Source organism: Oncorhynchus tshawytscha, unplaced genomic scaffold (genome assembly GCF_018296145.1).
Source record: "Oncorhynchus tshawytscha isolate Ot180627B unplaced genomic scaffold, Otsh_v2.0 Un_scaffold_7250_pilon_pilon, whole genome shotgun sequence".
NCBI classification, from domain to species: Eukaryota; Metazoa; Chordata; class Actinopteri; order Salmoniformes; family Salmonidae; genus Oncorhynchus; species Oncorhynchus tshawytscha.
In genome coordinates, this window is record NW_024609643.1 from 206,541 (window position 1) to 221,047 (window position 14,507).

Sequence of the window (14,507 nt, forward strand, 5' to 3'; positions counted from 1 at the left end):
TCTCATTTGTCCTCCACACATTCTCCTTCTCCCTGACACTCTCCTTTGTCCTCCACACATTCTCCTTCTCCCTGACACTCTCCTTTGTCCTCCACACATTCTCCTTCTCCCTGACACTCTTCTTTCCCCACCAACCTGTCTCCTTCTCCCTGACACTCTTCTTTCCCCAACAACCTGTCTCCTTCTCCCTGACACTCTTCTTTCCCCACCAACCTGTCTCCTTCTCCCTGACACTCTTCTTTCCCCAACAACCTGTCTCCTTCTCCCTGACACTCTTCTTTCCCCACCAACCTGTCTCCTTCTCCCTGACACTCTTCTTTCCCCAACAACCTGTCTCCTTCTCCCTGACACTCTTCTTTCCCCAACAACCTGTCTCCTTCTCCCTGACACTCTTCTTTCCCCAACAACCTGTCTCCTTCTCCCTGACACTCTTCTTTCCCCACCAACCTGTCTCCTTCTCCCTGACACTCTTCTTTCCCCACCAACCTGTCTCCTTCTCCCTGACACTCTTCTTTCCCCAACAACCTGTCTCCTTCTCCCTGACACTCTTCTTTCCCCAACAACCTGTCTCCTTCTCCCTGACACTCTTCTTTCCCCAACAACCTGTCTCCTTCTCCCTGACACTCTTCTTTCCCCAACAACCTGTCTCCTTCTCCCTGACACTCTTCTTTCCCCAACAACCTGTCTCCTTCTCCCTGACACTCTTCTTTCCCCAACAACCTGTCTCCTTCTCCCTGACACTCTTCTTTCCCCAACAACCTGTCTCCTTCTCCCTGACACTCTTCTTTCCCCAACAACCTGTCTCCTTCTCCCTGACACTCTTCTTTCCCCACCAACCTGTCTCCTTCTCCCTGACACTCTTCTTTCCCCACCAACCTGTCTCCTTCTCCCTGACACTCTTCTTTCCCCACCAACCTGTCTCCTTCTCCCTGACACTCTTCTTTCCCCACCAACCTGTCTCCTTCTCCCTGACACTCTTCTTTCCCCAACAACCTGTCTCCTTCTCCCTGACACTCTTCTTTTCCCCAACAACCTGTCTCCTTCTCCCTGACACTCTTCTTTCCCCAACAACCTGTCTCCTTCTCCCTGACACTCTTCTTTCCCCAACAACCTGTCTCCTTCTCCCTGACACTCTTCTTTCCCCAACAACCTGTCTCCTTCTCCCTGACACTCTTCTTTCCCCAACAACCTGTCTCCTTCTCCCTGACACTCTTCTTTCCCCAACAACCTGTCTCCTTCTCCCTGACACTCTTCTTTTCCCCACCAACCTGTCTCCTTCTCCCTGACACTCTTCTTTCCCCAACAACCTGTCTCCTTCTCCCTGACACTCTTCTTTCCCCAACAACCTGTCTCCTTCTCCCTGACACTCTTCTTTCCCCACCAACCTGTCTCCTTCTCCCTGACACTCTTCTTTCACCAACAACCTGTCTCCTTCTCCCTGACACTCTTCTTTCCCCAACAACCTGTCTTCCTTGATCCATGTTTCCAAATGAAATCATTCCCAAGCCGTCCTCTTTTGTCTGTTTGGTAACAAGACTAAAAACAGGACACTTGGGTCGGCTTTCAGCTGAAATTGCAGTCAGCTGTGTTTGGAATTATAAAATATTCTGCTGAGATGTTCTATATGCTTCAATCTGGTTACTGCAGAAATGCAAAGCATTTGCCATCATTCTGTTTTGAATGTGTTTTTAACAGTTTTGGAAACAGTGTGTTTGCATTTGAAAACATGTGCTGCAAATATATAGTTTTGCAGGTGGTGTATGAATGAGAAATGAATGTATGAATGAGTATGAATGAGAAAAGAGTTCATGGATTTCAGAGAATGTGGTCATTTGTAACGATGTGCGCTGAGAGTCAGGAAGCAAGTTGAGGGAGTGAGTGTTTTAATAAATAAACACAACATAATACAAAACAAGAAACACGAACAACGCACAGACATGAAACAAACAGAAACCATAACGCCTGGGGAAGGAACCAAAAGGAGTGACATATAGGGAAGGTAATCAGGGAAGTGACGGAGTCCAGGTGAGTCTGATGACACGCAGGTGCGCATAACGATGGTGACAGGTGTGTGCCATACCGAGCAGCCTGGTGACCCAGAGGCCGGAGAGGGAGCACACATGACATCATTGAATGCAATTTGTGTGAAAGCAATGAAAAATTATTCACAGTTTGGTCCACATACATTTCTGTTTCGCTGACTGTGTGAAAAGTTTTGACAATGCATGTTAGCAATTGAAAAAATGTTTAATTGGGGAGGACCGGCTCGTGGTAATGGCTGGAGCGGAATCGGTGGAATAGTATCAAATACATCAAACAAACCAGGGGTTTGATTCCATTCCATTTGCTCTGATGCCATTATTATGAGCCGTCCTCCCCCCAGCAGCCTCCGCTGATTCAGAGGCTGTATTGTTTTGTTGGGCATGCGTACAAAGTCAAATACTAGTGCTTTCACGTCATAGTCTTCACAATGTAGCGCTACAGCTGGACTGAATGCTATCGCTATGGCAGACTAGTATAAGAATACAGTCAGGTAACAGCTCATAGAAGTAGGGTTACTGTAAATGAGTCTAATGACAGTCTGTTCAGTGACTCACAGTGTGACTGGCTCCAACTACATTGAGGTTTCAAAGGCAAAGAGATGATGATGAATGATTTTCTGTCCGTCCTCCATTTCCCTTTCATCAATCTGTAGAATCACATTAAGTCAATATACTATATCTTACTAGGACACACGCAGTGGACAATTCTACAGGGGTTTTGCTGAGAGAGGTATCAATTCACAGACATTGGATGATCTAATTTTGCATCAGTTATTCACACTTTTAAATTGTGAAATGAATTAGGCCTACTTTGACCATTCCTTTTGAACGTCTTGTCCAAATGAATCAAGAACATGTACTTGTAAGAGTAGGATAAATCCATTGAAATACTGATGTGGTATAGCGACCTCTTGTGGTCATACGGGGCTCTCACAGGGTTGTTGTCTGCTTGAGTTAGATCAACGTCTCACCATTTGTGGCCTACTTCTTTGGAATACTTAATATTTCATGATATTTTCACTTAGTCTTACTGAAAAAGCAATACAATCAAACTAGTTAAGCAGACATCATTATCTGATATAGGTTTAGTTTGTCTTTCATATTTTATATATTTACATACAGTACATACACATTTAAATATATACTTGTTTTTTTTAAATGAAAAACTACATACAAGTTGATTAGAGATTTCACTTCTCCTGTGGAAATCATTCACTTCTGCTGCATAAAAGTCACTGTGTCGCCATGGAGAGATGACTTCCTTTTGGAAGAGAAAGCGGTCCAGCCGATGGTCAAATAAAGAAATAAAAGACTGTCATGGTGCAATACCTTGGGATGACAAAAGAGGTTGCTACATGTACTTCCCTAATGAAATAGCATGCAGTATGGGTGCATCTCATACTGAAGTGGCTTCATTTCCTTTCCTCCTTTCCTTCATCCCTACTAGGCACACACTGGTTGAATCAACGCTGTTTCCATGTCATTTCAATGAACCAAAGTGGAATAGATGTTGAATTGACGTCTGTGCCCAGTGGGTCTGCACATATGTCGTTGGATAGAGTTGGACAGGTTAAAGCAAATACCTGATGAAGTTAATCACCATGTTGCTTTCACCTTTGCTTTATTTTCAGATCAGTGCAGATGAGGAAGTTGAGAAGAAAAGAGGAAGCAGCATTAGACTATTGAGATGCATCCTCACTCACAGGGGTAGTGGTGGAAACCACATGTCCTGGTCTCTAGTCTATATAACTCAGCACATCACTGTCCCCCTTCCACTTTTCACTCTCTCTCTCTGTCTCTCTCTCACACACACACACACTCAATCATCATTTCACCATGGGCAACTTTGCTGCCAACGAGGGACTTTCGGTCTTTGTCATTGTAAGTCTGTTACATTAAATTCAATAATTACTCCACATTTCTGTTTTGGGGTGTAATGTCCCTACTGATTTAACCAGGTGAATTGGGTCTGTTATAGCTGGTATGGCTGGGAATCAATGCTTACCTGTTTGTCCAGTTCTACATGAACTTCCTGACTGAGAGATGGTTCTACACACGGGTCCTTCTTGGGGTAAGTTTGAGAACCAAAGTCCTTAGATTTTCTATTTAAGAAATTATTTAAGAAATGGAGGTCAGTTTATTATTTCATACTCTGCTCTTAGTGTATTAGACATCTTGGCAACCCAGAACCAAATATGGAGTGCTGGCCTCTGGCCAACTGTTGTCATCTGTCAGCAGGGCCTGCTGTATTACATATTTAACACCTTGACCTTAATTCTTATTTGATTTTATATTTACATGTATATTGTACAGTTAGTAGGTCATTCATATTGAATATGTGTAGTCCATATTATGCCTAACCCCTCTTGTCTGACAGAGATTGAAACAAAAGAGGAATCACAAGTTGATGTGATATCTTTACTCTGTGGTTACAGCTGTGTATATGACTGACTACGTGTTCCTCACAGGAAGCCCAGGTGGCTAAACTAAAAGCAGCAATGACCAGAAGTAAATAAAACAGATTCAAACTGTAAAAAATGGTGTTGTTCGACTAATTATTCCCACTTCCTCTCCCTCTCTATCTAACCCTACTATCACTCCCCTCAGGATGCCCTCTCCTGGGCCAGGGCTCCTGCAGCCTGTCTCAACTTTAACTGTATGCTTATTCTGCTGCCAGTCTGCCGGAACCTTCTGTCCTTCCTGCGCGGCTCCATTCAGGTAACACAGACACACCCCGACCTTATTTCATTCAAATGTGTATGGGTAGTCATCTATAAATAATAGCTGTATCACATTTTTTCAAACTTTTCCTACACGTTCAGTGTTGCAGTCGCACAGCTGCTCGACAACTGGACAGAAACATCACCTTTCACAAGCTGGTAGCTTACATGATAGCATTTCACACAGGTACCCTACTCACTCACTTAGTTTGCTTTACATTTGCCTTTGATCGTCTTCATTCATCTTCATTGTTCATCAAACAGATGTCTCTGTACAGATTGTAATCTTTACTTTGCCTTTGTCCTTGCCTAGCGGTCCACATCATCGCCCACCTGTTTAACTTTGAGTGGTTCATGGGAGCCCAGCTGTACAGGAACAGCAGCTCTCTGCCCTTTGTGCTGTCCCAGATTGGCACCGGAGACAATGCCTCCTACCTAAACCCCATCAGGACTGACCAGACCGTGAGTATTCTATTAGCTACAGATTTTCATTGTTCATTATGTCTATGACTACCTAGGACACTGTGTTCATTACGTTTAGAACTGCCTAGGACACTGTGTTCATTATGTCTATGACTGCCTAGGACACTGTGTTCATTATGTTTATAACTGCCTAGGACACTGTGTTCATTATGTTTATAACTGCCTAGGACACTGTGTTCATTATGTTTATAACTGCCTAGGACACTGTGTTCATTATGTTTACAAATGCCTAGGACACTGTGTTCATTATGTCTATGACTGCCTAGGACACTGTGTTCATTATGTTTATAACTGCCTAGGACACTGTGTTCATTATGTTTATAACTGCCTAGGACACTGTGTTCATTATGTTTACAAATGCCTAGGACACTGTGTTCATTATGTCTATGACTGCCTAGGACACTGTGTTCATTATGTCTATGACTACCTAGGACACTGTGTTCATTATGTCTATGACTGCCTAGGACACTGTGTTCATTATGTCTATGACTGCCTCGGACACTGTGTTCATTATGTTTATAACTGTCTAGGACACTGTGTTCATTATGTTTATAACTGTCTAGGACACTGTGTTCATTATGTTTATAACTGTCTAGGACACTGTGTTCATTATGTCTATGACTGCCTAGGACACTGTGTTCATTATGTTTATAACTGTCTAGGACACTGTGTTCATTATGTTTATAACTGTCTAGGACACTGTGTTCATTATGTTTATAACTGTCTAGGACACTGTGTTCATTATGTTTATAACTGTCTAGGACACTGTGTTCATTATGTTTATAACTGTCTAGGACACTGTGTTCATTATGTCTATGACTGCCTAGGACACTGTGTTCATTATGTCTATGACTGCCTCAGACACTGTGTTCATTATGTTTATAACTGTCTAGGACACTGTGTTCATTATGTTTATGACTGCCTAGGACACTGTGTTCATTATGTCTATGACTGCCTAGGACACTGTGTTCATTATGTTTATAACTGTCTAGGACACTGTGTTCATTATGTCTATGACTGCCTAGGACACTGTGTTCATTATGTTTATGACTGCCTAGGACACTGTGTTCATTATGTTTATAACTGTCTAGGACACTGTGTTCATTATGTTTATGACTGCCTAGGACACTGTGTTCATTATGTTTATGACTGCCTAGGACACTGTGTTCATTATGTTTATAACTGTCTAGGACACTGTGTTCATTATGTCTATGACTGCCTAGGACACTGTGTTCATTATGTTTATGACTGCCTAGGACATGTTCTAATGTCTTATGTAGTGCTATAAAGGCTTTAGGAATGCATAAAGTGTAACAGAGTATTCTGTATTTAATGTAGCTATGTCAAGAGGTCAGTTCTGACCAAGGACAGAATGTTGACATTTGATAGCAGATTATGACAGAGAGGAATCCCCCAGCATAGAAATAGAATGAATAGAATGATAATGTATTTCTATGTTCCTCAGCCCATAACACACTATGACTCCTTCATTACTCATTGGCTGCCTCCTCTGAACAGAGAAATATAATATATGAATAAAACAGATCGTAAAATGATCAGCAAATGTCCCACTTTTTGTAATATTAAAGCAAGTTCATTTTGCTAAGTCAGAAGGAAGCATTTCTGAACATTACCGACTTCCCTAAATAGGTTGAGCAGATAGTCCCAAACACAGCCTCCACACTCCCTCCGAGGCTACAACATGACTGCATTACTCTGAAATCCCCCTTCTCTGATTGGGTCAGAACCCAACCATAGTGATGTTCACTACCATCGCGGGGTTAACGGGCGTGGTCATCACCTTGGCCCTCATCCTCATCATTACATCATCCATGGAGGTCATCCGCAGGTCATACTTCGAGGTTTTCTGGTACACCCATCACCTCTTCATCATCTTCTTCATCGGACTCGTCTTCCACGGCTTCGGGTGAGTCAGTTAAAACTCACAAAAATGTGTGCACATTCATTGTTTCTCCATAATACCCCGTTTGAGTCAGTTGAACATTTCCTACAGAGACATAACATATTATTAGCCTCATTTTAAGATATTAAAAGGGTTCATACATGCTTATAACAAGTAATATAAGTATTATACCTGCAGGTAAAGCCCTACCGTTTTATTTTAAATCTCTCTAAAACGGTTTGCCACAGGCGAATTGTCCGAGGGCAGACCGCTACAAGTCTCCTGGAGAACAAGCCATCGCAGTGTAAAGATCAGTTTGAGTCATGGGGAATGAACGGGACCTTCTGCCCTAAGCCAGAGTTTGCTGGGAACCCTCCTATGGTGAGCTATGACAGCTAGTTTTTTTTTTTTTTACATGACTTAAGTGTGTTGCCCCTTTTTGTAAAGAACATTTTCTCTGTCGGTTTCCTCTTCAGACATGGAAGTGGGTGGTGGGGCCTATGATCTTGTATGTGTGTGAGAGACTGGTCCGATTCTACCGCTCCCAACAGAAGGTGGTCATCACCAAGGTCAGTACTGTCCTTCAAGACAGCTTGTACACTCCCAACAGGCAATTTCTCTAACGGACCATTTCTTTTAGATTTAAAGCCAGCGTGATTGAGACAGTCGTCCTTGTTAGAAGGCAGCCCGGGCCAAGAACCAGAATCATGCACTATGCAGGTCACGTCTACTCATCCAACAGTTAGTTGTCTCTTTTGGCCTCCATCTTGTTTTTCTTCCATCCTTCTCCTCTCCAGGTGGTGATGCACCCGTCCAAGACCCTGGAGCTCCAGATGAAGAGGAAGGGCTTCAGCATGGAGGTCGGCCAGTACGTCTTCATGCAGTGTCCCTGCGTCTCCCAGCTGGAGTGGCATCCCTTCACCCTCACCTCCGCCCCCGAGGAGGATCACTTCAGCGTCCACATCCGTATCGTGGGCGACTGGACCCAGGGCCTGTACGAGGCCTGCGGAGGGGACAAGAACGAGACCCAGGAGGCATGGAAACTGCCCAAGTGCGTGCTTGAATGTAGAGCTAACATTTTCTACGACCCCGTCCCCTTAACTAATCTTCGGTTAAATATCCATTAGGTTGAATGTCAATTAGGTTTTTGTACTGCTATTTCTGCACTTCATGTCCCTACTTGACATCATAGTGTAGTTAGTGGGCTGTAATTTAGAACGTGACCATGGGGTTAGTAGTGTTTTCTTTGTACTGTGAAATAACGGTGAGGGGAAGTGCCACAAGAGAGGAAACGGGGTTTTCAGCAGTAGTACATTTCAATAATCGCAACATTGTGTAAGTGTTTAACCAGAAAGTATCCAGTATATTAGATTCTTTCATGTTTTTACCATATAAATGTAATTAGAAGACTATTAAACTGTTATATGACTGTAACTCTCTCCCTGGATGCAGAATGGCGATAGATGGCCCGTTTGGTACGGCCAGTGAGGACGTGTTCGGCTATGAGGTGGTCATGCTGGTGGGTGCTGGCATCGGGGTCACCCCTTCGCCTCCGTCCTCAAGTCAGTGTGGTACAAACACATCCAGGAGAACCAGAACGTCTTCACCAAGAAGGTGAGAGAGGGGCTCTGTCTGTCTGGTTTATTGTATTTCTAAATTGCAGTGTAGGGTACATCCCCATTTCATTCCACCAATGTTTCAACTAAAATGTTCTTCATTGCATTGTGATTTGCTTTTCTATTTCATTTCATGAAGTGAGGGAAAATCTCACTGCTATGAGTGCAATGTTCATTTATTTTCAACGTTGACATCGTTCTTTTAGGCTGCTCTTTACTTCTTGTTATATGTCCAATTTGTAATTCAAAATTCAAAAGGGCACTCGCACATCTGAGCTATCTTCGTTGCAGGTGCACGGTAACAGTTGAATAAGATGAGGAAAAAGTGGAAACCCGCACACTGCTCTTGATAGTATCACTGCTCTTGATAGTATCACTGCTCTTGATAGTATCACTGCTCTTGATAGTATCACTGCTCTTTATTAAGCTTCATGCTGCGGCCTCAAGGCCTTCGTCAGAGCTTTGTTTTGTCCAATATGTGAAACGGACAATCTTTCTTCCATCTCCTCGATGCCAGATCTACTTCTATTGGCTGTGTCCTGAGACCCAGGCGTTTGAGTGGTTTGCTGACCTGCTGCAGTCTCTGGAGGGACAGATGACAGAGAAAGGCATGGTGGACTTCCTCAGCTACAACATCTACCTGACCCGCTGGAAAGAGACCGAGGTCAGCACACTACACTTTTCAGCAGGGGCGCAACTTTGGTTTTAGAAGCGGGGGGGACATCTTTAAAAAATGTATATATATCCAGTCGGGAAAAAAACTCCAAACACTCCAACCAGCCTACCCGACCGCTCGGAGATGTCCGCATGGTCCTAAAGCACACCTTCGCCACATTTGGTATCACATTCCAATGATAAAACTGTGGGGACAAAAATCCAATTTCAGAATGTGGTCCTCCCCCCGTCCCCAGAGAAAGTTGTGCCCCTGCTTTTCAGAGTAATACTGAAGAGAACTAACATTTTCTTAAACTCAAAAGACACACCGATGTACAGATACACAGCACTAACACACACATATGTATGTTGTATGTACAAGGATGAAAGCTAAAAAATCTGCGTTGTATCAAACTGAATAACTATTGCCCATAGATGAGAGTGGGACAATGCATAATCACAAAATGAATCTCAAAAAGTTTTTATTTTTATAAAAGGCTGCTCACTTCAGAGTTCACCATGAGGCAGAGAATGACCCTATCACAGGGCTGAAGCAGAAGACTCTGTATGGGAAACCTAACTGGGACAATGAGTTTACTACTATTGGGACAAAGCATCCAGAGTGAGTGCCTTTCAGCCTCTTCTAATCCAAATTACAGCCAACAGAAATGGCATATTCCAGAGAGACACATGAGTTAGATGTACTTAGATTGTAAAATGGCATATTCCAGAGAGACACATGAGTTAGATGTACTTAGATTGTAAAATGGCATATTCCAGAGAGACACATGAGTTAGATGTACTTAGATTGTAAAATGGCATATTCCAGAGAGACACATGAGTTAGATGTACTTAGATTGTAAAATGGCATATTCCAGAGAGACACATGAGTTAATGTACTTATATTGTAAAATGTGTTACATGTATAGTTCACAACTTGTGGACTATTCATAATTAATGTGTGTGTGTCCAGGAAAAAAGTAGGAGTGTTCCTGTGCGGTCCCACCCAGCTGGCTGACGTCTTGGAGAAGCAGTGCCTGTCTCACTCTGAGGCTGGTGTCAAGTTCATCTTCAACAAGGAAAACTTCTGAGACCCCAACATCCCTCCAAGAACACCAATGAGGCAATAGCATTATTCCTACTTTATCAAAGTTAGCTTTCAATATTGCCCAGACCCAGAGTATCCTCTGGCTTGTAAGCTGTTTCACATTCCTAAACTGTTGTGTTGTTATCCCCAACATAAACAATCAATGCTTTTTATATGGATTCTTTGGGTGAATCACATTTTTAAAACTTAAGTGCCCTTATCTCACACAAGTTTATCAGATCATAGCAACAAAAATGGAAGTAAACTTCACTGTTCTAATGATCATGACCTTCCACACCCCTCCTCAGTGACATTTCACAACGGGTTTCTTGCACAAATCTGTGAAGAAATTACCAAACCTACCCGCATTTACCACAGAGGCCAGAACGTTATTCTTGTTCTGCAATACAACATGCAAACACAGAAACTCTAGTGTCAAAACTCTCTAGTTCCACTTCCTCCTGTTTCTGGTGTTGTATTTACACATTTGTATAAGCAAAATAATATGCATAAAGTTAACTTCATTTAAAAAATATATTTTCACTGCACCAGGGATAGCCTACCAGACATTTTGCCTTTGCAGCTTTCTTCAGTGTGTAGGTACAGCAAACGTTTGTCGAAAATGAAAATGAGCAGCAACAAAAAGCTTTTTGGGATGTGATATTCTAGTTACCCCAGCTGCAGCTTCTCCTGCTGGACTCAATAGCAGCTGAGAGTTTCTGTAGGCTGGCCAAGTGAGTGATACATTTCAGCGACTAGTGAGCACACTGACACTGAGTCAGTCCTATGTGTGTACGTGTGGGAGTTCAGCGTCTCTTTTTACTGAGGTCACGGTCAAATAAACCTAAAGTGCTGGTGAGGAAAAGTCTTGCATCGTGTGGCTGATCAACTAGACTGCATAAAGTATTGTGATAACGCTTGGCTAGAGTTGTTCTGCATGGTGTTGTATTTGTGTTGCTTGATAGAAGTTATACACAGACATCATAAAAAGGTTTAATTTGAACGTTTAATGACATTCAGCTATGGGTCCTACAGTCTATTGATGGCACCTTCCACCCCACAAAATTACAGGCATATTACTATTTCTATGGAACTTATTTTATTATTTTGTTTAAACAATGATTGCAACTTGAAATTGTGTCTGTATACAATATCCTGTGATCTGTTTACATAGCATTTCCTAAAGCAAGTTAATCTGATCTGTGATGTAAAATAATGTACATAATAAACACACTGCTTTTCCTCACCCTATATCAAGGAATTGCGACAACAGGACAAATAAGCACCCACCAAAATAATTACTTATTCATTATAAGTAAAGCCAACATTATAGTTCGAACATTGGTATCGTAAGGTAGCAGCTTTGAAGCCAAACTGTCATAATAGGAAGATTTCAACTGATGCATTTAAAGTCAATGAATAAAGTGTCTTCGGGGTAGACAGCATTTCAGCCAATCCAGAGCATTTCAATAGATGCAGTAAATAGGTCAATGGAAGTCAGACCGTGAGGATAGAAGGACACAGGATTGGCGCACATTCAACAAATCTGATCTAACAGAGTAGATATTTGTCAAATCCGTCATGATTGATGTATTGTAACGGGCCCACAATGTGGTTACTAAAGTTCGATTTGGATATATTTGGCGGTTTTCACTGCATAACATTTAGAAGTTGTCCCTTTTCAGGTTTAGAAGAAGTGACCGCTAAATGCTAACTCCCATTCATATAAGCTGGTAGCATAGCTAGCATACAGAAATCAGTGGTGGTCGTCAGTCGGTTTTTCTTCTAGTATTACATTGTCTTTGATTATTGCATTGTTGGGTTTTGAGTTTTCAATAAAGGCATTTCACTGTACTTGTGCATATGACATAAAAAATGTGACTCTTGATGACATGATCATGTCTTGTCAAATATACAAATAACCACATTTTTCTGGAGGGCAATTAGGAGAGTCGGGATCTTTCTTACACGCATTTCCATTGTTTTGGTCGAGTTCCATTGACCCCTTTACCACATCTATAGCCGTATCGCTGCTTGTCCCATTCAGCATAGAATGTACAGTGAGCTACTGATTACTGAATACCTCCCCTGCAGGATGGGTGAAGCATTGCACCTTCTATAAGCAGGTCCTGGTCTAGGGGGTTAAGGCCACAGCAAACACACTGACCACACAGTACATGGTGCGGTTCTCCCATTTCACTGTGCAGCTCCCTGAGAGAAAGGAACAGACAGTGCATGAGTCAGTTTGATAAGCAGTGTTTCCTAGGCAGCTGGGGAGGGCTGGTTTAGTGAAGAGACATGTGGTTCCCACCCCAAAGTGCCGCATGTCATGATGACACCTGTTTTGTTGAATGAAAGAAGATTTGAGATAGACAAGATGGCGACATACACATTGACGATTACTTCATGGAATAAAACTTTTTTTTAATAACGGCGCATTTTCTAAATTAAAACACCACCTGCCACTGGACATTTCATAATATACATGTTTGGCTGAATCAAGAATGAAGTATTGCCAACTTAAGGTCGTTCGAAAATTCTCTGTGCTACCAAACAGTACTTAACCTGTAACTCCCAGTAATAGATACCAAAAATCTTTGGTTAAATATCATTATCTGGTGTAAGAATTTGTAACTAGGAAACCCTTTGAACTGAGCAGTGGTGGATGTTATCATACCATCAGTAACAGTGTCCCAGTAGCAGGAGTTAGCTGTGTGGAGACCAGCACCACTCTTCTGCATGACAGCACAGCTAACTGTAGAGAGAGGAACAGGCAGGGGTCAAATTCTGATCATCGTTAACAAAATATCAGTAAGCAATTGTGTTTTTTCACATGTTTGTCCACCATTGGTACCATACAATAAGTTTGCATGCTGGATTTACAGTAAAATTAACAAGTCTGTGTTCAATAGGAGATGAAGGCAGCCATACCAATGTACTTGTATGACTTAGTCTGTTTGACCAGCAGGGTGAGGGCTTGCTCCACAATCTTGGCTGTCCACTGGTTCACAGTGTCCTGTCTGTAGCTCTCTTCTCCAATGATACTCTGAATACACTGCAAGACAGACAGTTTGGACACAGACACACATCTGAAAAGGCTGGCCCCTTTAGGCATGTGGGGAGCATGGGACCTGATGTGAACAGTGCTGTATTCAGAGTCACATCTATACTGGGGATATGAGTGTTTGTCTTGAGTAACCAGGGGACAAACAGACTGCGAGGCTGGATACGGTTTCACATGATACCGCACGGTCAATTTACACTTAGTAATAGCTAGCTAAATCTATATTTCAAAATCCATCTTAAATATCCATATTCCCATTTGGTTATTCAAACGTATTGATGCTGAATCAATAGATAACGTTAGTTGTTACCTCTTTCACGGAGTTACTGGCCTCTTCAGAGTTGAAAGAGCCCTAGAAACAATGATGTGTCAGAGACTTGCACTGGCATCTCTTCAACTCATCACACCTTTCACTGCAGTTAGAATGGTCAAAACTCTAGGACTAAAACTGAAATGCAGTAATATCAAGGTAGTTAGGTAAATGCTGTAACGCAGAGATCGTCTAGGTAGTTTAAACTTTAAACAGTATCTAGTTGTATTTCCCACTGTAATTGTATGGCTATTTGGCTAGCTAAGAAGATAACTCGGCTAGCTAACAGGCGTTGTTGTGCCAGCCAGTTAGCTATCTACATTTTGGATTTCATACTCAAGAGTATAGCAACGAAATAGTTGGTAGCATATTCAGTACCTCTTCCCCAGAAAATTCCTCCATTCTCGCCTTCTTAAAAGTGATAGAAATATCTGTTTTCCAGGGAAAATCTGCTTGATATAAGTTTGAGATTTCCTGTTTGTCGTCACAGGTGGTTAACGAGTGGAGGAAGCAGGTCACAGCCCCAAGAAATGACCTGAGGTTCTGTGAACACTGCCACCTAGCGGGTGAGCCTTAAAATAACACAGGATTAAAGAGGAAAGATCTCGTTGCATTAAAGTGAAAAATG

General features: G+C 42.3%; 2 protein-coding genes across 2 annotated transcripts; one reads left to right on the forward strand and one right to left on the reverse strand.

Moving 5' to 3' along the window:
- Nucleotides 1-3,774: 3,774 nt before the first annotated feature.
- Nucleotides 3,775-12,359, forward strand: LOC112266313 (cytochrome b-245 heavy chain-like). The gene is given in 14 exon segments (XM_042316583.1): nucleotides 3,775-3,923; nucleotides 4,021-4,113; nucleotides 4,650-4,760; nucleotides 4,865-4,949; nucleotides 5,076-5,224; nucleotides 6,991-7,172; nucleotides 7,397-7,529; nucleotides 7,625-7,717; nucleotides 7,946-8,199; nucleotides 8,601-8,686; nucleotides 8,689-8,762; nucleotides 9,282-9,428; nucleotides 9,916-10,040; nucleotides 10,392-12,359. Coding segments are annotated over 14 exon segments (1,695 nt in total). The 5' UTR covers nucleotides 3,775-3,878; the 3' UTR covers nucleotides 10,510-12,359.
- Nucleotides 11,493-14,411, reverse strand: LOC121845369 (dynein light chain Tctex-type 3-like). Its single transcript, XM_042316584.1, has 5 exons — nucleotides 14,258-14,411; nucleotides 13,880-13,921; nucleotides 13,437-13,560; nucleotides 13,183-13,260; nucleotides 11,493-12,716 (listed from the first exon to the last, which is right to left on the reverse strand). The coding sequence occupies exons 1-5, from the start codon at nucleotides 14,279-14,281 to the stop codon at nucleotides 12,640-12,642; spliced, it is 345 nt and encodes a 114-aa protein (XP_042172518.1). The 5' UTR covers nucleotides 14,282-14,411; the 3' UTR covers nucleotides 11,493-12,639.
- Between the last annotated feature and the right edge of the window lie 96 nt (nucleotides 14,412-14,507).

Bases quoted from the DNA above. Each gene is read 5' to 3' on its own strand.
- LOC121845369 (XM_042316584.1), bottom strand. From the start codon at position 14,281: ATGGAGGAATTTTCTGGGGAAGAG. The intron at 13,922-14,257 runs GTACTGAATATG...CATTGTTTCTAG, and splicing joins AGGAATTTTCTGGGGAAGAG to GGCTCTTTCAACTCTGAAGA. The intron at 13,261-13,436 runs GTATGGCTGCCT...CTCTCTCTACAG, and splicing joins TAAGTCATACAAGTACATTG to TTAGCTGTGCTGTCATGCAG.